Source organism: Primulina eburnea, chromosome 15 (assembly GCF_022965805.1).
Source record: "Primulina eburnea isolate SZY01 chromosome 15, ASM2296580v1, whole genome shotgun sequence".
In the NCBI taxonomy this organism is placed as follows: domain Eukaryota; kingdom Viridiplantae; phylum Streptophyta; class Magnoliopsida; order Lamiales; family Gesneriaceae; genus Primulina; species Primulina eburnea.
In genome coordinates this window covers 2423300-2448781 of record NC_133115.1, presented here as the reverse complement: position 1 = coordinate 2448781, position 25482 = coordinate 2423300, and the positions used below count along the sequence as shown (strand labels likewise).

Here is a 25482-nt window from a genome sequence, read left to right as displayed (position 1 = left end):
GGAGCGCACAAGATCATGAATCTTACGCCGAGTGGACATGACTTTCAAATGAATAAACTCCTCGATGGTCCTCTTCAGTGAGTCTAGACGAGCACGCGTGGAGGGGGGCAGATGGCCGTAGGGACTGCTGCAGACAGTTGATTCGCTTGAACTTGGCATATTGAAAGTGTTGTTTTTACCGCACCTGCATTTGCTTATTTATAGGCAAAGGGTACTGAATACGGGGGAAGTCGAAGAGTTCCCGACCATACCAAACGACTGCGCATTTATGCAGTAAAAAAGTTAATCACAGCCGTTGGTGTAAGAATACGTGTACGGTCAGCAACCGCCTCGTAAATTGGTCCGAGTAATCAAAGGGACATGAGCCAATATCAATGCCGCAGTGTCATCATTGCCTCGGGGAATGAGGAGACCCCCGGCACGATTTTCGTGTCGAAAATCAGGGTTGTGTATGATTGCGATACTATACCATAGGTCGGGAAGTCTTAGGTTACCGACATTTTGTGAAGCCCGGGAAGCATAAGTCCTCGGTATTTTACGAGGCCCGAGAGACGTGAGGCTCAGGCGTGTCATTCACAGCCCGAGAAGCACGAGGTCCCGACGTTTGTATTAATGTCTCGGGAGGTATTAAGTGCAGGGGTCCTGGTAAGTCATTTCATCAGATAATACAATCCGTGATGCACGTGTTAATTAATAGGTTTAAAATCGTCGTCTCCGGGCAATGACAGAGAAGGAAACTGAGATAAAATTTTTATTTAACCGTGTACATTGGCACGTATTACATCATCATATTTCTCTTCTACAACAATTATGCATATCTTCAACCAAGCAGACAGCGGGGGAGTGGAGCCTTGCATGAAGCTGGGAGAATCGAGAATGTTCTTCAAGAGCTTCAATTCTTTCCGAAGCATCAGCTGATATACATGGCCATCCGTGAAGATGTCCACCCACTCAGCTATGTGTAGTTGTTTGCGCATTTTCTTTAGTTTGAGTACCAGGGTAGGGGTGATGGTCTCCTCATAATCATAGAGAAGTTTCAGTTCTTGAAGCTCTTCCCAATAGCCGAGAACTTCGTTAAGAACTTCGTCTTCTATGATGGATTTTTGGACTTCAAGGTTGGGCTCCCTCAGGGCCTCAGCCATCCCTGGGGTTCTTGAGCTGCTTGCACCGGTCATATCTATTGAAGTAATCAGCAAGGGATAGTGGAAGGGTTGGAGGATACTATATATTTATAGGGAGGAGAAGTGTATCACAATCGTTGCTTCTCGAATATATCAACGGTTGAGATGAGTATTGGAAGTTGCACCGAGCAGGCGAAAAGACAGGCGTAAGTATCGAGATATCATAACAGTCTTCGAAACACGAAACATTGCGGATAAGTTTGAATTTTAGGGCTTACGACAGCATCAGCAATAATATCCACATCTGTAGAATTCTAAAAGATTCCGCTATCACCAGGAGAACTGTTTTTTACTAATCGGGACAGCGAGACAGACTCTAGCCCGACTTTTTTAGGCGGGAGTGGTGATGCCCCAAGGGAGCCCGGGCCTGGGTACAGACCCTGACCCGAGAGGTTCTCGAACTCGGGCAAGATCAGAGCAGAGAGAAAATATCAAAGTGCAATTACTTTCAGTAAGCCGGGGTGAAAAACAGGATCCCGGATCTTCAGACGCCCGGCAAGTTGTGCACTTAGTTATCTGAGGAATTCCCAATAAACCACTTGGCGAGCCATCGTCCAATGAACAATTAGCCAATACCCGGGGTAAAAACTTCCCAGGCGGAAAAGTACCTCAGAGGCACCCGGGTGGAAAACACCCGGGAAAGAGACACGTTCTCTCCCTGACAAACACGTCTTCCGGACATCGCGGAGCCCATCCTCCCACACTCCATGACCAAGTCCACTCCCAGTACATGGCCCACTATTTTGCAACGTGGCCCATGACCCCAAGTCATGGACCACCATCCGAGCTTTGCGGGCAAGTTATCTACCAACTTCATCTATAAGTACCCTCCGTTGGGATTTCACAGAGGTATCGACTCTTCTCTGAATACTCATAAGCACTCACAAATATTCTTACTTTCTTCCTCAGTTTTCCTTTGCGTACATCACTGACTTGAGCGTCGGAGTGGATACGCCGGAACAACTTCCGGCGCCCTCCCCCCACCCCCCCCCCCCCCCCCCCCCCCCCCCCTTTTTACGTTCTGTGATTTCAGGATTAATACCCAGGTCATCCCGGGCGTTGGTTCTCAGGCTATAGGGAACTCAATCCTCCCGGACCACCGGTCATTCATTATAGAAAATTCCAACCGCACAGATATTCAAACACCAGACTTGACAGATTGCACATCCGGCTATTACCCGATTTGCCCGGTCGACATCAGTATACCTTAACAAAATTTTAACACCATATATTTCAATTAGTTTTATTATTTATGATAAGATAATATATTAAATTTTAAATCAATATTTTGTTTATTTACACGTTAGTAATATAAAGTATAAATGACGTTATTATTAGGTAAATTTGAAATTCATTATCATTAACATGAAATATTATATAAATATGTAAAGAGTGAATTTGAATTTTATAACCTTAGTTTTTTAAGTAACAAAAAATATATTTGAAATATGTATACAGATGAGATTTTTTTCTTGCATGTCTAGGCATCCTCAATTTTCTATTTTTTTAAAAACAAAGAATATATAAATAAAATTATATGTTGAGTTATAATTTATATATGAAATTACAAAATTATCTTAAATATTTTTTTTTTAAAAAAGAAAATAATAAATAAAGTATGTATTTATAACCTTTTTCTGAAAATAAATTAAAAAAGACGTTAAAATGGCGGAAGACCTGAAGGATTGGTTGCTTCTCGAAACGCGAATATAAGCTATGCCTACTCTAATGTTGCCAGCAGCTCGCTCCGCTGTCTCACCACCACGTCCGCCGTGTGCGGCGGCGCGGCTTAAGCCCTTGTCGTGTGTACTTCCCTCTCAATCACTCCGTTTCAGCAGCACCATAGATCCTCATTCATTTCTTTTTTCTTTGAAATGTCTGAGAAGTTTATCTTCTCCTTACTTTATTCTCAATAGCCACAGTAGAAAACCCCTAGCTTCGGCTCCCATTTCTGCTGCCTATAGCTCTACCAATGGTGATTCTGAAGATGAGAAACTCGCTCAGGTATGTTGTTTCCCTTTCCCTCTCTGTCCTCGTGTGTTTTGCCTGGATGGGAATTGCAATAGCCTTCCTTGATTGATGTTTCTCTAGTGGCGGCTGAGTTGAGATTTTTATCATTTCAAGTATCATGTTTTGATTTAGGGTTTGTGATATTGTGGTTTGTTGGAGATGAACTTTAATTACTTCAGATTAGGTTTTTTTGTAAGAATTAAAGGTCAGATTTTGTTCTCAATTGAGTTTTTTTTAACATTTTATTAAGATGTCTTGGAAGCTGATGAAATTTGTATTTGGGGTCTTCGGTTGAAATTATGTAATAATCCATTAAATCAAAGACGAATGATCTTTAAAAAAGTGAAAATGCAAATTGATCCAGTATTTGGTCCTGCTTATCATTTTTATTTACAATATTAGAATAATGAGGGGTCCCAATTGTTGAAGCAATTATAATGTTGAACATAAAAACGTCAGTTTGAAATGGCCATATTAGGTTTCAAAGAGATTAGAGAGCACCTCGAGGAATTTCAAGAGATTGGGAAGTTTTGGTTTCTGGGGACAGCTAGTTTGTACGGTAGTTGCCGCCACGATCCTTTCATTTTCTGTCGTTATATCTGGGAAGATTACATCGCCTGCTACCTTTTATTCTACTGCTGGTGGTATAGCAGCTGCATTCATTTCTGTGTTCTGGTCATTCGGCTATATTCGGTTATCCGAGAAACTCCGGAAAACAGCCAATGATCCTTCTAAGGTAATGTGCAATTATGAACAAGTAGCATTAGATTTAATGTTTGAGCTTCAGTTAGCCTATGTTACATATTTCCGTTTAGTTCCAACAATATGTGATCCCATTGTTATGATTTGTATATATCTGTTGATTTTTTATTTTTTAATTTCACTTTTAACTACTTGGGTGGAACCTTAAATGTTCATAAGAAGTTATACTCTTTATATGTCTGAAAATAATTTACATGATTTTGTCTAACGACTAATACTGAAAAATTTATAAAAAAGTGTTTCCTGAAGGGAAGATCTTTAGGGAGCCAAAAAAGATGGTGTTTTAGAGGGACCAACCTACTTTCCTTGACACTTCCAAATTGACGAGATAATCTAAGAGTATTTTGGAGTTGTGTTATATTGTATTATTTAACAAAAAAAAATATTATAGGATGCTGACAACCCTAATAAAATCTATACTCGTCAAATTCTTTCATATGAGATCAATCTTTCAATTCTTGCATCCATAAGTTGAGAAGATTTTATTTTTTGTAATACGCTAGATATTAAGGTTAGATTTTTTCCAACTTCACAAGTCCACAAGCCTCATATGCCTGGTTAAAATGAACCATTGTAATCCTGGACTTAGCCTCAATTTTAGTTCAATCACTAGTCACTACGCAAACTTGATGAACCAAGTGGAGCTTTGTCTCTAGCCAACAGCCTGTGCTAGGAATTGTTCTCCCACTAACCACTATCAAACTAAGTTCAAATACTTGCAGAGCTTCCCTAGCCCACTATAATTTATAACTTGGTAGCCCCGTCCATGAACTGACCAGGAGTGGACCCAACAGGGGGTTGGGGACAGTTGCCCCTCTTAAAATAAATTTTTAAAAGTTTTGTTTGTAATTTCTAAAATTTGATCGTGTCACTCTCACCCCATCAAAATCCATTCAGTAGCCCTTCCTCACCCCCATCTATTTTTGTCCCATCTTTCGAATTCCAAGATACACCAATAAAAGAAACTCAATATATCAGTCCATTTGGTATAAACTTACTCAGTGCGCTGGTCATTGTCCTGCCAACTTATTGCAAGCTGAATTTTCTTTTAGGCACCTCCTCGAGAGGATGTTGTAAGAAGTCTGAAAAATGGTATCGTCATAAATCTCTTGGGCATGGGTGCGGCAATACTTGGCATGCAGGCAACTGTAGGTTTGTTGGTGGCCAAAGCTCTTACAACCTCAGGTAATCCTTATTACCAAGGTTCCGCTCCTGGGAGCAGTCCAGTTCTTGCCTTGGATGTTTTCTTGGTGCAGGTATCCTTCAGACTTAATGATCATCTGATTTATGCATTTTATGTGGGATGCTTACAGAAAGAGCTTGGAAATTAGGTTGGTTGGGATATGGGTTTGAAAAATGGATTTGAGAAATACTACACTAAAACTTGAAGTTTTCTTTTCGAGGGGTACGAGAGGATTGGCTCCTACTAGAATCATCCTTGTGACCTTGGCTTGTAAGTCGGTTATCTTCTCATTACATTTGCTTGTTTTACAGGCATCCGCAAATACTATACTCTCACATTTTCTAGGACTGATAAGCTCGTTGGAGCTACTGCGATCCGTCACATTGCCACCTTCAGAAAGTGCTCCGAGTCCTAAGCTTGCATGAGGTATTTGGTATTCTCAGAAAAGCCGTTGAAAATGAAGTTCACAAGCCATTTCGATGGTTGGTATTTGGCCTAAGAAATTGTATCCAACTTCGAGCCTGAATCTTTTTATAGGTGGACCCTTTTTACGTTGAAATCGTGCTTGCTATAGCCAGCATTTGGAAAAAGGAAATCTTTTTATATTTTCCATTTTAAGTTCGTAATTATTATGCTATTGCTGCATTGAGCAAGTCCAGTAAATGTGAGTGGCAGGATTGTTTGATTAATCTTTTTGAATGTTAAATAAACACCTAGTAAATCGCACCTAGTAACATGGTTACATTTGAAATTTGCTAACAAAGTTGCCATTTCTCCTACTTTAAATTGAATCATAATGAGATATTTATTCTATATATAATTTATTTATGAATATTAATTATATTAGCAATTTTAATTCTAAATCAAATTTTATGGACATTGTAGCTAAAACTAAAAAAATAAAAAATCTTGTCATAATATATTTATATATTTTAATACTCCCTGGTACTCGGGTATGTGCATTATGTTTTTTTAACCAAAAACTAAGAAAGAAAAAAATAAATGATAAAATATAAAAATAATGTTTTAAAATAAATAAATATCCATCAAAAAGAAAAAAAAATGTAGTATTTTGTAATTAAATAGTCATGATAAATAAAAAAGATTTGTAACATTTTCGTAATTTAAAAAAAAATGTTTGAAATTAACAATTTATATGACCGTTTTAGTTGTAATTATAATTAAATTAAAGATAACATAACCGTTTTTGAATGGGATTATGTAATAAGATAATATATTAATTTGGTATGATCCGGGCTTTCGGGTTAGGGCCCTGAAGCCCATCATCAAATGATTCGGTGTTCTTTCCCAGGAATCAATACCAAATCAACTATCCAAGATCCAGAATCTAGGGTTTATGGGTTTGTAGTGCTTCCCGCAAATGTCGTCTTCGTCAGGCAGGCCGGCTTCCATAGCTGCCGGAAATTATCAGGTGGTTCCAGTTGCGGAGAAGGCGGTTTCTTCGCTTCCTCCGCGGCCTCCACCTTCTTCTTCGTCATCATCTGCTTTAGTAGAGTACACACCGCCTGTAGCTGCGCCAGAAGACGAGGATCTCGAAATTAAGCTACGCCGCATTATTGAATGTGTTCCAGTTCGCGTCAACAACACCTCAGGAAGTTCTGCCGGTTCAGGATCGGGTGATTTCCATCAGGTAGTGGATGCCACTAGTTTCTGCAATTGATATGATATGTACATTGTAACCACCACTAATTAATCACCATAATTTCCAAGAAACGTAATCCCAAGGCCGTATCGTTGTGTTTGATGAAAATGTTTATCTTTTAAGTAATATTCCGGTCATCGATGAGATATTTCTCTTTCAGAAGGTAGTTACAGATCGACCTACTCAATCTCAAGTATACAGCCATTAGACTGTTGTTGGGCATGGCTAAGTTTCTTCTACAATGGTGGAGGTTCATATTGTGCACTTTTATTCATGATAAACATAGGAACCCTCTGGTAATTGTTATTTAAAATTGTTAAACTCGAGAAGAACAGAGCAAGCAAATTGCTATGAAAAGCTCCATCTTTTCTGTTAATTAGAAAATATAAAAGATTGTTCTGTACAAAGTGTAACTACCGACCCTATTTGTATGTACAAAAGCGCTCTCTCCTAAAACACATTTCTACTCGCAAGAAAAGTCTTTATCAAACATTTCAGAATTTGAATGAAAACGATAAAATGCAACTTTTGAACTGAAAAGTGTTTGGAGTTCATGCCTCTCTGTAGTGAGTCATAGCCTTGGAGCTTGTTTGTCTTGGTTATTCAGAAGCTTTATCAAACAAAATGTGGAGTGATTTTGTCTGCTGAAACAGTGAAGGTAACTAGAGTATATACCACTATATACCATGGTGCTTATGGGTTGAATGCTTTTTTCACGATGATGGCCTAATCGTTGTGTTTAATTCACTTCACCCTTAAGCTTTGATGAATTTCGCTTTTTGGAACGTTGGCTGCATAGGCAATATTCACCATTGGTTCGATTTATTTGTTTTAAACTAAGTTGATATAGCTAGCAGTTTGGAAACTATTGTCTTGTTTCGACGTGTCTTTTTGAATTCTTCGGAACTATGATTTGATTTACGTGGAATGATCTATTGTATGGGAAATAATAGAGAATTATTTTTATTAAGAAAAGGCGGAGGCAAATTGAAGTTATTACGAAAAACCAGAGCGAATCTTAAGATCAAAAACAGAAAACATTGGCTATAGTTTATCTTGTACAACGTTATCTTGTTATACTCATCCCCTTTCACCAAATTATAATTACAAATATTTAAATTTTTTTGTTGGGTTATTGATGGTGACAGTATCGACAAATGAGGCGGAAGGAACAAGATCGGCTAGCAAGGATGGACGTCGACTACCAGAAAAGGAAAGAAATCTCAGAATTCAACCAGAGAAGAGAGGAAAGATTAAAGGCTGCAGAGGAACGTACACTGAAGAAACGTTTAAAACGTCAGAAGAAGAAACAGAGAAAGAAAGGGAAAAAGAGCAAACTGAATGAAGGTGGAGAAGAGCATCCGACTGAGCAATCATCAGACGAGGATGGAGATTCAGATAATGATGAAACTTAGAGGCAAGGAAAGACAAGTCCGATGCTTAGGCTCCGAACCCAAACGAGCTAACCAACAATAAAAAGAAGAAAGGTAGTTTGCTATGAATTGTAGGTTGATGGTGTTGCGTCAATGTTGTGTAAGATAGGACATCTGATCAAGGGAAACAAGTTGTATTGGACCCAAGAATAGGTGGTTTCATATTGCAAGTTGAATGTATAATCTTTGTTGATTTGATCAAAATTTCCCAAATGGGATAAAAAACCTTTGTGCGCATCATCCATGTTTTAGATTTATTTGACCTTGATTTAATAATCAATACATGTTCATGTATGTGTGGATAATCATCTTGAATAATTTTTTTAAAATATTTTAATTTTCCCTAAAAATAAATTAATCCAAGACTTCACCCTTAATGGGCCTGTTATTATTTACTCCAGCTGAAGCCCAATCCGTATGGCAGTGCGGATTCCGTTCAACCAGAAATTGAACAGAAAGATCTCTGCACCATGAATTCGCAACACCAAAACTTGCTGTAAATCGATCAAAAAACAAAAGGGAAGAAAGTAGTGAAGAAGAAGATGCTGCCCACCTCTTCATCGGCGAAGGGGCGCTCGGGTGCTCATGCCCGACCCAATTCGGTCCTACCCCAGTACCTCCGCAGAATAGTCAAGGTAATTTTTGGACGAAATATTTTGCAGATCTGATCTTGATCTTTGGTTGTGAAATTTACCTTGTTGTGAGAAATTTGTGGCTTGATTCGGTGATTTTGCTTTCCCCACCTGTCATTATCATGTGGGTGAAGGACTCGAGATTGATCGAGTTAATAGAGGAGCAAATGTGAAAGGTTATGTGTATCGTTTCTGTTTTCAGTTCGTTTTATTTCTACTAGTTGAGGTGATGGGAGTTCTTTTGTGCTTGAAGTTGAAATTTTGGGGACATGAGCTGGAACGTCTTGTTCTGCTGCTATCTCAGTTTCGTTGTAATGCTGCGGAACATTCACAGTGATTCCTTACTTCATTATTTAAATACAAACTAATGTACTTTTCTGAATGAAAAGTGTTCTTCTTCATATTTAATTTGGATACAGCCTGTTCCATATTGATTTATTGGAAGTTCTACAGCTACTCACATGATCATCCCTCCATGCTATCCTCACTAGTCGTTGTACTGTAGTTACTATCCAGAACCCTAAAACCAACTTATTTGAGACTAAATTATGATTCAAAGGTCGTCATGGGAAGTCAAGGCTGTGTTGTGGGATGGGGGACATAAATTGGAAAATAATCTCTGGTTAGCTAATGCACTGGCTCTTTATTGTGGTGTTACACCATCTAAACATTAATTTTTTTAATGAGTTGGAAATACACCATCTAAACATTAATTTTTTTAATGAGTTGGAAATACACTTCAAGTATGCATGTGTGTATTTGGTTTTTTAATTGGGTATCTGATTGCTAAGTCTTTGCTTACTTTGTGGGTGAATTGAATATTGCTTTGAAACTTTTATCTTAGCTGTGGTCTCGAATATGGTGTGCCTATTATCAAATCAATTTCTTTTGGCCATGGAATTTGCTTCATTTTTACTTTTATTTTTTATATGAATAACATTTTCAGAAGCCTGCTGATACTTTTGGCTGTCTATAGTTAACTATTTATAGTCTATAAATGCCTCTTTTTGATTTTCAATCAGTGACATTTTTTTTGGATGGCTCAGTGGCAACAAATGGATATTGAATATACTTTCTGGCAAATGCTTCATCTATGCACTTCTCCAAAAGTCGTGTGAGTTTCTATCTTTCCACAGATGGCTGTTGGTGTTCCAATTTAAAGCTAATCCATTAAGCCTCTCATTTAACATAATTAGCAAAGGTTTTTACTTCTTTTTTTCCATGATTAGTTAAAACTAAACAAGCTATTAATTCTGTATTCGTGATATGGTTTACTTCAAAGCAAATTTTATCAGTGTCATGTTACATATATGAACAGAAACATCTTTTCACTGAAATAAACACCTCAGATTTCCATGTAAATAGAGAGAGAGTTTATACACATTCATAAGTCATATAATTTTACTGTGGCGGGTTGTCATATTTGGAGAGGTAAGAAGATTTTGTTAATGTAAGCAGCTGTGTATTGGTATATTTTGAGAATTCCTGGTAGTATAATAGTCTATGGTATCTTAATAAAGCACCAGGAAACTTTAGTAGTCCCTTGCTTATTAATTTTATATTTCTGATTTATAACTTTGTTCATTTTGCATGGGAAACTGTTCAATGAATGCAGATATCAACACACCAAGTATCACAAGCGTAAGTTAGTTTTTTTACTTGGCATCATATTATACGTATGAAACCAACCTTTCTCTGATATCATTTTATTTCATTTGTGGGCATCAACTTTTGCAGTTGATGTATTTTTTCTGCTGAATGGATGGTTTCATACTAATTTTTTTGATATTTTTAAAAATTATACACTCCATTTTGTTAAGCAAGATAATTTGTAATTCAACTGGTTTTTGTTTTAAGCTGTAGGTGTTATTAATACTTTTCCATTTTTGTGTCATGTAGAAACAAAGAATCAATGGGCACGTGATGATCCTGCATTTGTTGTGATATTTAGTCTTCTTTTGTCAGTTGCTACTGTGGGTTATTGTGCTGCGTAAGTGCACTCATGATCTTAGTTTTGAACAAACTTGTGTAAAGTCCTCGTATAGTTGACATTATTAGCAAGTAGATTTATTTTTGAAGATATAATGAATAAATTAAATTGCACCTGAGGTTCGATATTCAACATGATGTTCTTTTAAATGATTCCAATATCGTAAGTTCTTCAAATGAAACTCTGGGTGTTGTGTTCTTTTCACCTCTTGCAATACAATACTTCATGTGTATTCTAATGCTGTTGTTTGTCATCTATCATTTATTTCAGGTATGATCATAGTGCAGGACACACTGTTTTTGTGGTTATTTCGGTATTGCTTTTCCATTTCCTTGTGATAGGCACAATTTTGGCAACTTGTTTTTGGTAAGGAAAAATATGAATATGGGTAGAGTGCTTTTTCTTATTATTGCATGTTTCTATTTTCTTGATTTAATTTTATTACTTTTTGAGAGCTACATTTCTATGAAAATGCTTGGTCGTAATCTAAGTTTCACTCATCAGATCTTTGTCAGCTGGTTCAGAATTTTTGACGGTTTTCATAGATGATAGAGTTTTATTTGACAAGATGATGAAATTTTATTTGTCAAATTTTGTCCAGGCTCTTGACTAACAATTATCTTCGAGAAGAAGCTATAAACAGCCACGTGGTTGAGCAACGGGTGGAATGGCAAGTGCTGATCTGCTTTTGCTAATCTCTTGTATTATTATATATATGAGTTAGTCTGCATTTCTTTAGTTTCTGTATATCTGATAGCATTGTTTTCTTCTTATGTTAGTAAAATTATGCCTCGTGCCTGAATTTGTACATGTGTTTGTGCTAAGAACTCTTTAATTTTCTTGCTAACATTATGTTGATCCGACTTTGTGAAGGTTGTATTCTTTTGATGTACACCTCAACTCTTTCTTCCCTATGTTCGTGCTGCTATACGGTATGCATAAAATAAATGTGCCTTATCTTGTGGTTTTCTTCGATAATATATTTACTGATGTCTTTGCATTTTGCAGTCGTTCATTATTTTATATCACCTCTTCTACTGGCTCATGGTTTTGTTCCGGTGTTGCTATCAAATTTGCTCTTCATGGTGGGAACTTCCTACTACCATTACCTAAATTATTTGGGTTATGATGGTGAGATGAGTTTACCAATTAGCTGTTTCTTTTTTTTTTCAATTGGTTAATGAATAATGACAGTCATTTCTTATCATGTCCTTTTGTCTCTCACCCTCGAGCTAGGCTATGAACCTCATCAAGTTTTTTGTTCCATCTTGTGTCAAAGTTCCACTTTAGGCTATAATGACGTTCATGAAGTGTCCAAAAGATTAAGGGCTTTGCATAAACTTCTCTCAGCTCATTAAATTCAGAGTTTGTAAAGAAAAATACTGAGTCATTTCCACCTAAATCACATGTTATGCTATGAACTCAGTCTAATTTTGCAAATCTTCTGGTTTGCAAATAATGGACTCCCATTTAAAAGTAGCACGATATATGCAACCAAATCGAGCGTTCTTGGGAATAATATGTGTTAACAAGCTTCTTATGGCTGAGTCAGTTTGATTATTTTTTTAATTATTAGTGCGATGAAGTTTAATGTATTCAGAAATATATGGCATTCTATTGTGTTCACACGTATCTCACAAAGTGTTGATAATATGGGAAACTGGTACCACGGAAGTGTTTTTTGAAGTTTAACGCATAATTTGTCTATCCTAATGCAGTATTGCCCTTCTTGGAGAGGACCACTTTGTTCCTATATCCAATTGGCATCGTCCTTGTATTCTTCCCCATCTGTAAGCATCCTCACACTATATTCCAAAATGTTTTCTGAGTTATTCAACAAATAGATGGATATTTTACATTTTTGCAGTAATTTTGAGTGGATTCAATCCATCGAGATATTTCATGAACATGTACTTTAGCCAGTTGCACTAGATTTGTCTAACATCTCAGACGCCACAAATGACCCAAGAAGATTCCACGAACCCGAGGATGGTTAACGAGGAGATGGAAAAGAGCTGCGATTTGGCAAAGAAAGAGTAGGTAACAGTTAGCCTTTTTTTGTCCTACTGCGAGTGTGATTGGGCATAGGGAATATGAATTGTTGTTATCATAGGAATTTTGGTTGCAATTTTTATCTCATGTATATGCCAAACGGGCTTTAGATTAGAGTCTCAAATACTGAGTTTCTTTTACGGCTTGAAGTTCTATAAAAGCATATGAGGTTCCCCAGAGTAAACCTAGAGATCAGTTGTGAATTGTTATGTTGGTAGGTTAAACTCCATGGTGCATCTAATGGATGGCACCACCGATCACAGTTCCACTCGAACCGTGAACCGAAATCGAAGCCAAACTCATGTTTTGGTTTGGTTTGTGTTTCAAAATCAAATATATAATCTGAAGTATAAAAAATTTCACAAATTCATCTTTTGTCTTATGTCAAAATTTTGATGATGGATAGATAATTATTGGATTGATGGATCCATTAGTAATATGGGCAAACATATATTATTGTGGTCTTTTTTTTTAACTGGTGGATGAGTTTATTTGTTATAATTGTGTTTGAATTAAGACTTTGTTCTAAACTTGAGATCGTTGTGTCATATGAACTATAAGCAATTGCGATCATATTGTATGGAGTTTTCTTGAATATAGTATGAATAAGAAGGAACCAATTAGTCCGAAGCAAATGAACTCAAATCTCTTTGTTCTTCGTTGCATATGTATTTTGTTTTCAAGGTACGCACCCAAACATGCACACTTCGACACTTTTAAAGAACAAAATTAAAGTTGGACTCAGATTTAAATCAACACCCCTACAAATAAATAATCGAAATACACCTCGATTTCATTCAAGAAAGTTCAACTTTTGAGTCCGGTATAGACTTCTGCAGAGGCAGAGCATTTAGCAAACTTTGGATCAGATCATCGATCACTCGACCATGAAGCCAGAATTCTTCCAAAAAACAGAGGAAAGGGGTCCGAGAAGATTTATATTTGAACACAAGTGGCTTCCGGAGGAGGATTTTACAGATTTTTTAAATTAGAATTGACAAGTTTTTAGGGGAACACCGGTTTGCCTAATCGTCTATCTCAATGCAGTAATGCTCTCAAATCACGGGGTGGCACTAGGTTTGATCAACTGGGTCGGAAAATCAGTGATCTTTGTAAGAAGCTGGATCGGCTTATGAGCTCTCGGGAGATTAAAAATAATTTTTGGCACATTGAAGAGGTCGAAAAACAAATCGAAAAACAAGAGGAGATTCATTGGAACCAACGAGCGAGCCCGAGTTAATTGGCTACTGCACGGGATCATCATACCAACTTCTTCCATGTGAAAGCATCTTCGCGCCGCCATAATAATGTTATTAAAGGTCTTATGAATGTGAGAGGTGACTGATATACTGATAAAAATAGTTTGGCTGGTATTATCAAAGAATATTTTGGTAATTTATTTTCCTCTTCTAATCCAACCACGATGGATATCGAGGCAGTGCTTGAATTCACATATATGGTGGTGGGAGATCAAATGAATGTCGTGCTCTGTGCCACATTTACTGAAGAGGAAGTCCAGAGACCAGTGTTTGATATGCATCCATCTAAAGCTCCAGGGCCGAATGGTTTTACTGCTCTTTTCTATCAAAAGTTATTGCCGATAATTGATAAAGACATAATGAAATCTGCTTTGTCCATTCTCCACTATCAAGAAGATTTGACAAAATGAAATGATATACAGATTACACTTATTCTGTTATTCACAAGGTTAAAGAGTCAATGTCTTTAAAAGACTTCGGAACAATCATTCTTTGTAATACCTGCTATACGATAGTGTCACACTCAATCACTAACCAGTTTAGACCAATTCTTAATCAGATTATTAATTCTTTTCAAAGTGCATTTATCCCAGGCAGGTTAGTTCTTGATAATGTGATTGAGTGTATGCATAGGATACAGAATAATACGAAGGCAAAAACCGTCGAGAGGGCTCAGAAAGGATGATGATCCGCTATCACCATATTTGCTCGTGCTTGTTCTCAAGGCTTTTCTCATCTATTTACCAAAGTGGTTGATCGAAAACTATTTAGGGGATTTGAAGTGGCAAACTCTTGTTCGATCATATCTCATTTATTCTTTGCAGATGATAGCTTGATTTTCTTCCGAGTTACCAGGGAGGATAGTGTCAATGTTCGTCGTTGCATTTTGATGAATCATCACTCACATTTAGTCTGAGAACATCACCTCATACTGTCAAAAAGAGATTTTATTCTTTCTTACTCTTTACAGTGACTGAGTACCATAATATATTACACGGAAGATTTGTTCTAAGGAATATATAATCTAGGCTATAATTGTGGGTGACACTTTAATTTAGGGATTTATAATGATATACTTTCTATAAGTACTAGAAGATTAGCTTGTATGACAGCTCATGTTGACACTCCCCCTCAAGTTGGTGCATATATGTAAGTGAGATGCAGAAGTTTCTGCTAGACACAGCCTTTGTGAGGACATCTGCCAGCTGGTCTTCTGACTTGACAAATGGGAACCAAATGATTTTCTCTTCAAGATTTTGTTTGATGAAGTGCCGATCAACTTCCACATGCTTAGTTCGATCATGCTGGATTGGATTGTGAGAGATGTCAATGGCTGCCTTGTTGTCGCAGAACAAGTTCATTTCTGAGCAGGGGGCAAAGCCTATTTCAGTTAGTAATCTTCTTAACCAGAGTAGTTCGCACGTACCCTTAGCCATACCTCGAAACTCCGCTTCGGCACTGGATAGAGCCACAACCTTTTGTTTCTTGCTCCTCCACGTAACAAGATTTCCTCCTACAAATGTGAAGTAACCTGAAGTAGACTTCCTATCAGAGATATTTCTTGCCCAATCTGCATCTGTATACCCATCAATATTTTTCAAGTGATTATTCTTTTTGAATATTAGTCCTTTCCCGGGAGAGAATTTCAAATACCTAAGAATCCTAGTTACTGCATTCATATGTGCTTCACTTGGACAGTGCATGAATTGGCTCACTACGCTTACTGCATAGGCGATGTCTGGTCGAGTATGTGACAAGTAGATAAGCTTGCCAACTATCCTTTGGTACCTCTCTTTATCAGTGGGCACTTGATCGGCATACATTCCAAGTTGATGATTTTGGACAATAGGAGTATCTGCTGGCTTGCACTCTAACATCCCCACCTCTGATAGTAAGTCCAAAACATATTTTCTTTGAGATAAAAATATGCCTTGTTTTGATCTGGATACCTCGATTCCCAAGAAGTATTTGAGTCCTCCTAAGTTCTTCATCTCAAACTCAGTCGACAATTGTTTTTGAAGCTTGGTGATTTCTTCTTCGTCATCCCCTGTGATGATCATGTCATCTACGTAAACAATCAGTTCGGTCACCTTTCCTGATTGGTGTTTTAGGAAAAGGGTATGGTCTGAATTACTTTGCGGGAATCCATATTTTTTCATCGCTGCACTGAATCGGCTGAACCATGCACGTGGAGATTGCTTCAACCCGTACAATGTTTTTTGTAGTTTGCATACTAATTTCTCATCAGGATTTTTCGAGTATCCATGTGGGATGTCCATGAAGACTTCTTCTTCTAAATTACCATGAAGGAATGCATTTTTCACATCAAGTTGATGTAGTGGCCAATTTAAATTAGCTGCAAAAGATAATAACACCCTAACAGTATTTAATTTTGCCACTAGTGAGAACATTTCTTGATAATCTATACCATATGTCTGTGTGTACCCTTTCGCCACGAGCCTCGCCTTGTACCTGTCAATGAATCCATTAGCATTGTATTTAATGGAGAAGACCCATTTGCACCCTACAGTTTTTTTCCCTTCGGGTAATGAGACCAATTTCCAAGTCTTGTTTTTTTTCTAAGGCCTTCAGCTCTCTTTTTACCGCTTGACTCCATTGTGGATCACGTAGTGCTTCTTCTACATTTTGAGGAATATAATCCGAGGACAGTTTATGTGCAAAAGCCTCGATTGGTTCGGATAGCCTGTGAGTGGACACATAGTTGGCTATAGGATATTTGGATCTTCTATCTTCTACTTCCGGGAGTATCGGCTTGGTGGTTTTCCCCGGTTATGTCTATTAGGCAAGGAGTATTGTATAATACTATTTAAATTATCAACAACAGGAGATATGGCAGGAGAACTTACCTCAGTGATATTCTCAGGAGAAGGGCCTTCGGGTACTAAAGGAGGGGGGCCATCACTAGTTGGTTCTTCAGCTGTAGGGTGTTCTTCAATCATCCTTCCCTAAGTATTTCCATCATTTGGTTGTTCTGATATCCCTTCTTATTCTAGCCATGTTGTTGCTAGCCAATTCACCTCTTCATTTGGAGGCTCCCCTTGAAGAGATGACTTGGTGGCAGACGATGGATAGAAGGTCTCTGCTTCAAGAAATGTGACATCCATGGTGATGTATGTACGTTTAGTGATGGGATCGAAACATTTATACCCTTTTTGATGCATAGCGTAGCCTAAGAAAATACAACGGATTGCACATGGATCTAACTTGGTTCGCTGATTTTTATGGAGATGAACGAAGGCAACACATCCAAAGATTCGAGGTGAAAGCAATTAACACCGTGGGTAGGGACGTATGGCTCGAAAGAGCCTACAGGGGGGGTCTGAAATTGTAGGATTTTGGAAGGCATTCTATTAAGCAAGTAGACGGCTGTTGTAACTGCATCACCCAAATGCCGAGAGGGCACATGTGCTCCAATCAACAAAGCTCGTGTTGTTTCTAATATATGTCTATTTTTTCTCTCAGCGATGCCGTTTTGTTGAGGAGTATGAGAACACGAAGTTTCATGAATGAGACCGTGGTGCTGAAAGTAAGTCTTGAATTTTGTATTGAAATATTCACCGCCATTTTCGGTACGTAGGGTCTGAATCTTTGCTGGAAATTGTGTTTTAATCATTACATGAAAAGATTGGAACACGCCAAACACCTCTTCTTTCCGTTGAAGTAGATACAACCATGTCATTCGAGTACAATCATCAATGAACGTAACAAACCATTTATTTCCAGATTGAGTAGTAACATGAGAGGGTCCCCATACATCCGAGTGAATTAAAGAAAAAGGCGTGTCTCTTTTTGTGTGGCTTATTGGGTACAGAACTCTATGGCTTTTGGCTACAATACATGTTTCACATTTAAAAGATGATGGTTGTAATGTAGAAAATAGGGTAGGAAAAAGGTGCTGCAAGTATCCAAAAGACGGATGTCCCAAGCGTTTATGTAGAAACCAAATTTGATGTTCTTTATCACTGGTGTGCCGAGTGTGATGCGCTTTCCCTGAATTGAAGTCATCCATCTAGTAGAGTCCCCCTTTCTTAGTACCACGCCCAATGATCTCCTTGGTGAGAATATCCTGAAGAAGACAGAAATTGGGATACATAACACAACACAATTGAGATAAATTGTAACTTGACTGACAGAGAGCAATTTGTTTGACAAAGATGGAACAAGTAAGGTATTGTTCAGGGAAATAGATGAGGATAGGGCCACTGTTCCAGCTCCTGTGACTGGGTATTGAACTCCATCGGCATTTGCAATACAAGTTCTCCTTTGTTGAGTGCTATGTGAGAAATCATGGGAATAAAAAATCATGTGATCAGTAGCCCCAGAGTCTATAATCCACTTGCTTTCATTGTGGTCATGATATGTGACCAATGCTTATCCGCAATTACCTTGATCCCCGAGTACGGTAAACAGATTTGTTGATTCTGGTTGAGTCGTGAGAGAGGATTGAGAGTCTGCACTTGCAATTGCTGCCCTTCCCGTGTCTTCATTTGTATCAGTCCCCTCACATTTTTTTCGAGCCTGGAACTCACTCCACCACTCAAGGTACCCATGTAACTTAAAGCATGTTTCACGGGTATGTTTTGGGTTCCAACAGTGAGTGCATTTCAGAGCTCCAAATTGGGGTTTTGATTTTTGTTTTCCTGGTTTGAATCCTTTTGATGCCATATCCGCACCAGGAGCAATGTCACTACTTGATGTCATGACTGCTTGCCTAATGTCTTCACGTCGAACATGAGCATACGCCTGCTCAATTGTAGGGAAGGGTTGTAATTGAATAGCATCACTTCGAGTCTTATCCAGTCGATCATCTAAGCCATCAAGGAAGACATAGACTCTATCTTCCTGTAGGATGGAATTATACTTCTGAATGTCTCCTGGACATTTCATTGGATTAGGAGGACGAAAGTCAGTTTCGCGCCATAAGCCTTGAAGATCACTATAGTATTTTTCAATGGAACCACCCGCCTGCTTCATACGAGTTACACGTCGTTGAAGGTCATATACTTGACGTATCGGTGGCATCAAAGAAATTTATAGCGATTGAGTCCCATACCTGTTTAGCAGTTGGGAATCAAATAAAATTACCGATCAATGAAGGGTCCATCGAGTTGACCAACCATCCTTTGACAATGGCATTTTCAGTTCTCCATTTCCGGAATGATGGATCAGTTTCGAGCGGTTTTTCCGAGTCACCGGTGATATATCCTAGTTTGTATTTTCCTGAGATATACATCTCAACGAGTTGAGACCACAAGGCATAGTTGGAACCATCCAACTTAATGCCAATTGGAGCAATGGAGAAATCAGATGGGGTTTGAGGTGAGATTTGAACTTTGTTCAGGGCCTCTGTTATTTTAGTTGTCCAGTCCTCGAGACTGGAGTCTGCCATGGTTGCTGTATGTTGGAAGTTTGGATCAGTGGGTGGAGGTAGCAACGATCCTAGGGACCTGCTCTGATACCATGTCGAAAAGAGATTTTATTCTTTCTTACTCTTTACAGTGGCTGAGTACCATAATATATATTACACGGAAGACTTGTTCTAAGGAATATATAATCTAAGGCTATAATTGTGGGTGACACTTTAATTTAGGGATTTATAATGATATACTTTCTATAAGTACTAGAAGATTAGCTTGTATGACAGCTCATGTCGACATATACATCAGCAAATATTGTGGGTGTTCTTTCAGTTTTGTGGTTAAGGAGCACGGAATTTATTTGGGGTTATCGACTCTTTCCTTGTGCAAAAAAATATTAAAATTTGGATTTTTACTTGAAAGGGTGAAGCAAAAAATTAGAGATGGTCCACTAAATTCTTCTCTATGGGGGAAGAGAGTTCTTGATTAAATCAGTGTGACAAGTGAATCCGTCTTATACGATGTCATGCTTTAAACTTCTAGTTACCCTTTGCCAGGATTTGAAACAGTTGTGTGCCAAATTTTTGTGGAATGACAAGAATGGTAAGCGGGTAATGCATTGACTGAAGTGTGACAGTGTTTCCAGTTATCCTTAGCTGCCAGAACAATAGTGGATTTCTCCACCCTCAAACCATTTCAGATTGGATGTGGATGCATGATTTGAAAGCAATAGTAACAGATTTAGTGTTGGGATAGCGGTGAGAGATTCCCAGGGGCAGATTTGTGGTGCACTAGAGTCCTATCAGATATCTAGGTTCTGTAACCTGTGGGGAGTTGAATGCAATCAGAAGTGGTATGGATTTTTGCATGTGTCTTGGATTGGTTAATGCCTGCATTTTCTCGGATCCATTGGATTTTGTTTGGGTGGTGCTTACTCCTCTCAACGAGCTTGGTCATCTTAGTTGTCTTGGCCCTGGAAGCGACTAATGGAGCGGCACACTTTTTAGCTCGCAATGCTATGTCTTTTTCTGACAGTGTTGAATGGTTAGATGGTGGTATTCCTGTGTGGTTTCTAAATATTGTATCTCGGGATTTTCCGATTTAGATACAAAATAGTTCATCTTTTTTTTTTAAAAAAAAGAAAATACTTGTGCACTTTAAATGCCTACTTTTCAAATGGATTAATTTTTAAATTTTCCGGTTTCTTCACAGGAGACTATGAGAATAAAAGATTAACAACTCGAAATCATTACAATATATTCATGAAATGGTGCATACTCACCAATTTATTCCATTTCCATTGACAAATTTAAATTGATATACTATGTTAAGTAATTAATTACCTAAAAATATGGTATGTCAATTTTCCAAACATTCATCCATCTAGATTATCAAATATTTCTTATAGTAAATTAAGGATGTAATCGAACTGAGCCGAGTCAAACTCAAATATTAGCCTAACTCCTGAGTATTTGAGTTTGACTAGTTTATAATCGATCAGTGCTCGAAGTTTATTCATGACTCACGAGCTTATTTGAATCAAATATTTATTAAATTCATTAAAAATGAATTGAATTTCGAATAGCTTACAAATGATTTAATTCAATAGCGAATATGCTTTATTTCGTTAGTGGGCCGGTTATATGGGCCGAGCGACTTTTTCCATGCAGAAGTCTATGTCCATCTCCAGGAGGGCTTGGGCCTGAGCTTGTAGGCCGAACAAAACTGTTCATCAGATCATTCAGACCACACCCTTCTCCTGGGCTCAGCCCAGAACTGGAAATACTCTCCCCCTTCTTTGACCCTCGCTCTTCTCCCATATGGGCCGAGCGACTTTTTCCATGCACAAGTCTATGTCCATCTCCAGGAAGGCTTGGGCCTGAGCTTGTAGGCCGAACAAAACTGTTCATCAGATCATTCAGACCACGTCCTTCTCCTGGGCTCAGCCCAGAACTGGAAATACTCTCTCCCTTCTTTGACCCTCGCTCTTCTCCCATATGGGCCGAACGACTTTTTCCATGCACAAGTCTATGTCCATCTCCAGGAGGGCTTGGGCCTGAGCTTGTAGGCCGAACAAAACTGTTCATCAGATCATTCAGACCACGCCCTTCTCCTAGGCTCAGCTCAGAACTGGAAATACTCTCCCCCTTCTTTGACACTCGCTCTTCAACCCATATTGATTTCTTGAAAACGGGCCGGGCTTCGGCGTGGTAGGTATCGGGCTTTAAAATAATTATTATGAGACCAAAAAGAAAAAAATAGGTGAATGTTTTATATGATTTCGCCATTCCCGATAATTTTTCAGCGAATTTTTTCTCTCTTTAGAAAGTGAATTTCCATGATTTTGTGCATGAATTTATAGATTTGAAATTTGTAAAATCTAGGATTTTAGAATTTCATCATGATAATATTTTGTACCAAGATTTGCAAGATTTTCGAAATAGAATAGATAATTTTATCTGGAGCATTATTTGGAACTCAAGAATTTAAATAATATCGTGTATATTTCGGAATTTGAGATATGCAGAATTATACCGGATATATATCTAAGATTTGATATACCTGGATAAAGATTTAAGCAAGAAGATAACTCAATCTTGGATCTCAAAATCTTGAAGAATATATCATAGGATTTTCGAAAATATTGGAAGATTTATTGTGGATTTTTGAAATTTAGGAGATATAGGGAAAAGTCTACACGATATAAAATTCAGGCTTGGGAAAAATTTAAAAGTTTACCTACCAGGATTTTTGGAGAAAAATCAAAATCTTATTTTTGGAATAATACCACTAATTTCGAAGGTAGGTAGGGAAATTTTTGGGATTTAAGAAATATAATTTCGAAATAAAAAGTCTACTGAGTATTGGAAATTAGACACAAAAGTCGAAATTTTGCAGACTGGACAAGGCATAATTTCGAAATTTATCCAAGGGAAGGATATCAAGATTTCGAAATTATATGGGATAAAAGATTCAGAATTCGAATTGGATCACGGATCAATTCTAGATGAAGATTTGATTCAATTCAAACGCGTGGATAAACTCGATCGAGATAGCAGCCAACCCCTATAAATAGGAGGGCCTATAACTCGAAAATTCACACCATTTTCCACAGCAAATTTTCGAGTTTCTCTCCCTAGTCCCCTAGGTATTTTCGAGTTTTGCTCAGCCGAGTAGCGAAGCGCTGCAGTCCTGTCGCCGGATCGGAAATTTTCGAAATTTCCTGTGCAACCATCTACCCTTTCACGTTTTTCTACCAGATTAAGGTAAGTGGGCTTGTTTTAGATTGCGTATTTTCGGTGCATGAATTTTTCGGTTTTGTTAAATTTCGGTCGAGTACGATTCTTCTTCTACCCCCTTCTGGTTATGATGTCTGCATGGGTTTTATGATGACACTGTGAGGATTCAACTTGATATGGGAGGGAATCCCAACTATGATATGACCCTCATACGGTGGGGATATAACCGATTCGGTCTCGCCCCCTTAGAGGAGTAAAAATTAGGGACTGATATCAGTAAACCATTGAAAGTAGAGGAATCTCAGTGTCCGGTCAATGATATGAACGTGGTATGAGTCAAATTATGCATGGTGTGTGTGGGTATGTATTTCGAAATTTTATATGCATGTTGTGTACTCGAACGGCCCCCACTTGCTGAGTATTTCCCAAAATACTCACCCCTTACAACCTTCCCAGATAAATCCGAAGAACAGGTGGAGGAAGAGGAATCAGAAAAGTTCTGGGGCTGGTGATTAATTTTCGAGAAGTATAGTATTTCTACTTTAAATTTTCGTAATTTTAATTGTAAGACGTTTCCGCATTTTGCTTAGTATTTCGGTTGTAAAAACATTATTTTGAGATTTATGAAATAAACTGGTTTCGGTTTATACTGTGCTACGAGGCTAGTTGTTTTCGATTATGTGATTGATGAACAACGCCGATGTCAACTAACCCCGGTCGCGGGGCGTGACAAAATTGTTGTCGCGGATGTTGATCGTTTGAATTCAAGCATTTCAATTTATATTAATCCAAATCAAATTAAATTACAGCGGCAAAAACTTGTGTGAGACGGTCTCACGAGTCGTATTTTATGAGACAAATATCTTTTTTGGGTCATCTACGGAAAAATATTACTTTTTATTCTAAGAGTATTATTTTTTATTGTAAATATCGGTAGGGTTCACCTGTCTCACAAATAAAGATTCGTGAGATCGTCTCATAAGAGACCTACTCACACATGCATTTAAATAATTATAACTAGTACCCGATTACACGTATTGCGTGTTTGTATATTTCATATTTGTATTCTTGTATAGTCCGTTTTTCAATAAAAAAAATAATATTATAAATGGTACAATTAAATTTTAAATTTTTGAAGGGATAATAACGTAAAATATGGCGTGGAATTTTAAATTTAACACGTTGCCATTCGAATTTTAAGTAAACAAAATTGTACGAAACACATTCCCAATACAAAGTCTGCTAATACTTGTAACCAAGAAGCTGTGAAGAATTTTCCAAAGGACCACTTTTTCACGTCGTTTAGGAAATGCTTTGGACTTGGGAAAAGTATCCATCAAAGAAGAAAAGATAATACGAAATCTTGCTTTGATTTAGAAAATGTGTTTGATCCATGTTCGGTTTAAGTTAACACATGCAATAATAAATAATTCCTCATTTTGAGTTAAAAATATTTGACATATGATATTCAAAATATATAGATCTATAATAGCAGTCGAATATCTGAGTTATGTACTTGTATAATCGTTTTTTTATGGACAATAATTGAAGTGTTGGAGTAGGAAAGTAAGATATTTCAAAATTAAATACCTACTTATGGAGTATAAAAATTCACATGAGATCGTCTTACATGTCAATTTTGTGAGACATATCTCTGATCCGACTCTACTCATGAGAAATATTAATTTTTATTCCAAAAATATTATTATTCATGATAGTTATGAATCGGGTTGATCAATTACATGGATATAAATATGTGATTTCGTCTTATAAAAAACTTACTCATATCATGCGTATAATAATATATAGTAGATATTAATCTAATATGAGCATTCAGTATAAATAAAAGATAAATATAATTAAGTGTTATTCAAATCAGCAAGTTCCAATGCAAGAAAATGCAATTTTAATAATAATATGATCATCTAATGAAATTATTTAGCATTTTTTTAAGTAATTTAATCAATTAGGAGGTGAGCAAAGTATGATGCAGACCTTAGACTGTAGCCATGAAATACATTAAATGAATTTGATACGAAAACCAAATATATGGAATTCGGAAAATTAAAGACAATACGTGACAGAATTTTCATAAACAAGGCATGCATGCACAGTTGCAGACATAGGCGAAGCCATGGTTGCTCGCTCGGGTGGCTCATATTTTTTTCATATTTTTAATTTAGTCTAATTCCTCAATAGCCTGGGGATTCAATTTGTTAATACTAACTCAACCCGAGCTTAGAAAATTCTAATCCGGAGAGAAATGAAAATATGACTCCGCACGAACCCATTTAAAGTAATAATGATTCATTTTAACGATTCATTTAAATAATTAAATTAAAACTGACAGTACCCAAAATAAATCATCAATACTCGGCAACAACCCCAATATATAAGAACAATAATCTTAAAGTATCTTAAGATTGCAAATATTCATAATTTTATGTGAATATGAGTATTCAACATTCTTGCATCATCTCATACATGACCGGCTTATGTTTGTAAATTGAAGTTAAAAAATAACTTTCTTTTTTTCTTTTCATCATATCATTCATCGTTTCATTGTTCATATCATTATGACTGATCCCATATGTTTCGGATTGTTTGGGATCGAGAATGAAGATGTTAGGGGAATTTTCTTCCGAAGGAATGCAAAAAAAACATGGTGGTGCTAACAAGTTTTACTCGTCTAAACTATAT

The 25482-nt window shown here is 37.3% G+C and overlaps 3 protein-coding genes across 3 annotated transcripts; all 3 read left to right on the top strand.

The window, feature by feature from the left end:
* Nucleotides 1-2845: 2845 nt before the first annotated feature.
* On the top strand, nucleotides 2846-5853 carry LOC140815090 (protein TIC 21, chloroplastic-like). Its single transcript, XM_073174200.1, has 4 exons — nucleotides 2846-3185; nucleotides 3670-3927; nucleotides 5006-5209; nucleotides 5448-5853. Exons 1-4 carry the CDS (start codon nucleotides 2898-2900, stop codon nucleotides 5559-5561), a joined length of 864 nt encoding a protein of 287 aa, XP_073030301.1. The 5' UTR covers nucleotides 2846-2897; the 3' UTR covers nucleotides 5562-5853.
* Nucleotides 5854-6394: 541 nt separating this feature from the next.
* Nucleotides 6395-8425, top strand: LOC140815116 (uncharacterized). The gene is made up of 2 exons (XM_073174227.1): nucleotides 6395-6787; nucleotides 7948-8425. Exons 1-2 carry the CDS (start codon nucleotides 6518-6520, stop codon nucleotides 8212-8214), a joined length of 537 nt encoding a protein of 178 aa, XP_073030328.1. The 5' UTR covers nucleotides 6395-6517; the 3' UTR covers nucleotides 8215-8425.
* A 213-nt stretch (nucleotides 8426-8638) lies between these two features.
* On the top strand, nucleotides 8639-13681 carry LOC140814526 (uncharacterized). The gene is made up of 10 exons (XM_073173543.1): nucleotides 8639-8867; nucleotides 9911-9978; nucleotides 10480-10505; nucleotides 10764-10854; nucleotides 11125-11220; nucleotides 11456-11524; nucleotides 11728-11786; nucleotides 11863-11985; nucleotides 12573-12644; nucleotides 12722-13681. Exons 1-10 carry the CDS (start codon nucleotides 8775-8777, stop codon nucleotides 12784-12786), a joined length of 762 nt encoding a protein of 253 aa, XP_073029644.1. The 5' UTR covers nucleotides 8639-8774; the 3' UTR covers nucleotides 12787-13681.
* Nucleotides 13682-25482: the final 11801 nt, after the last annotated feature.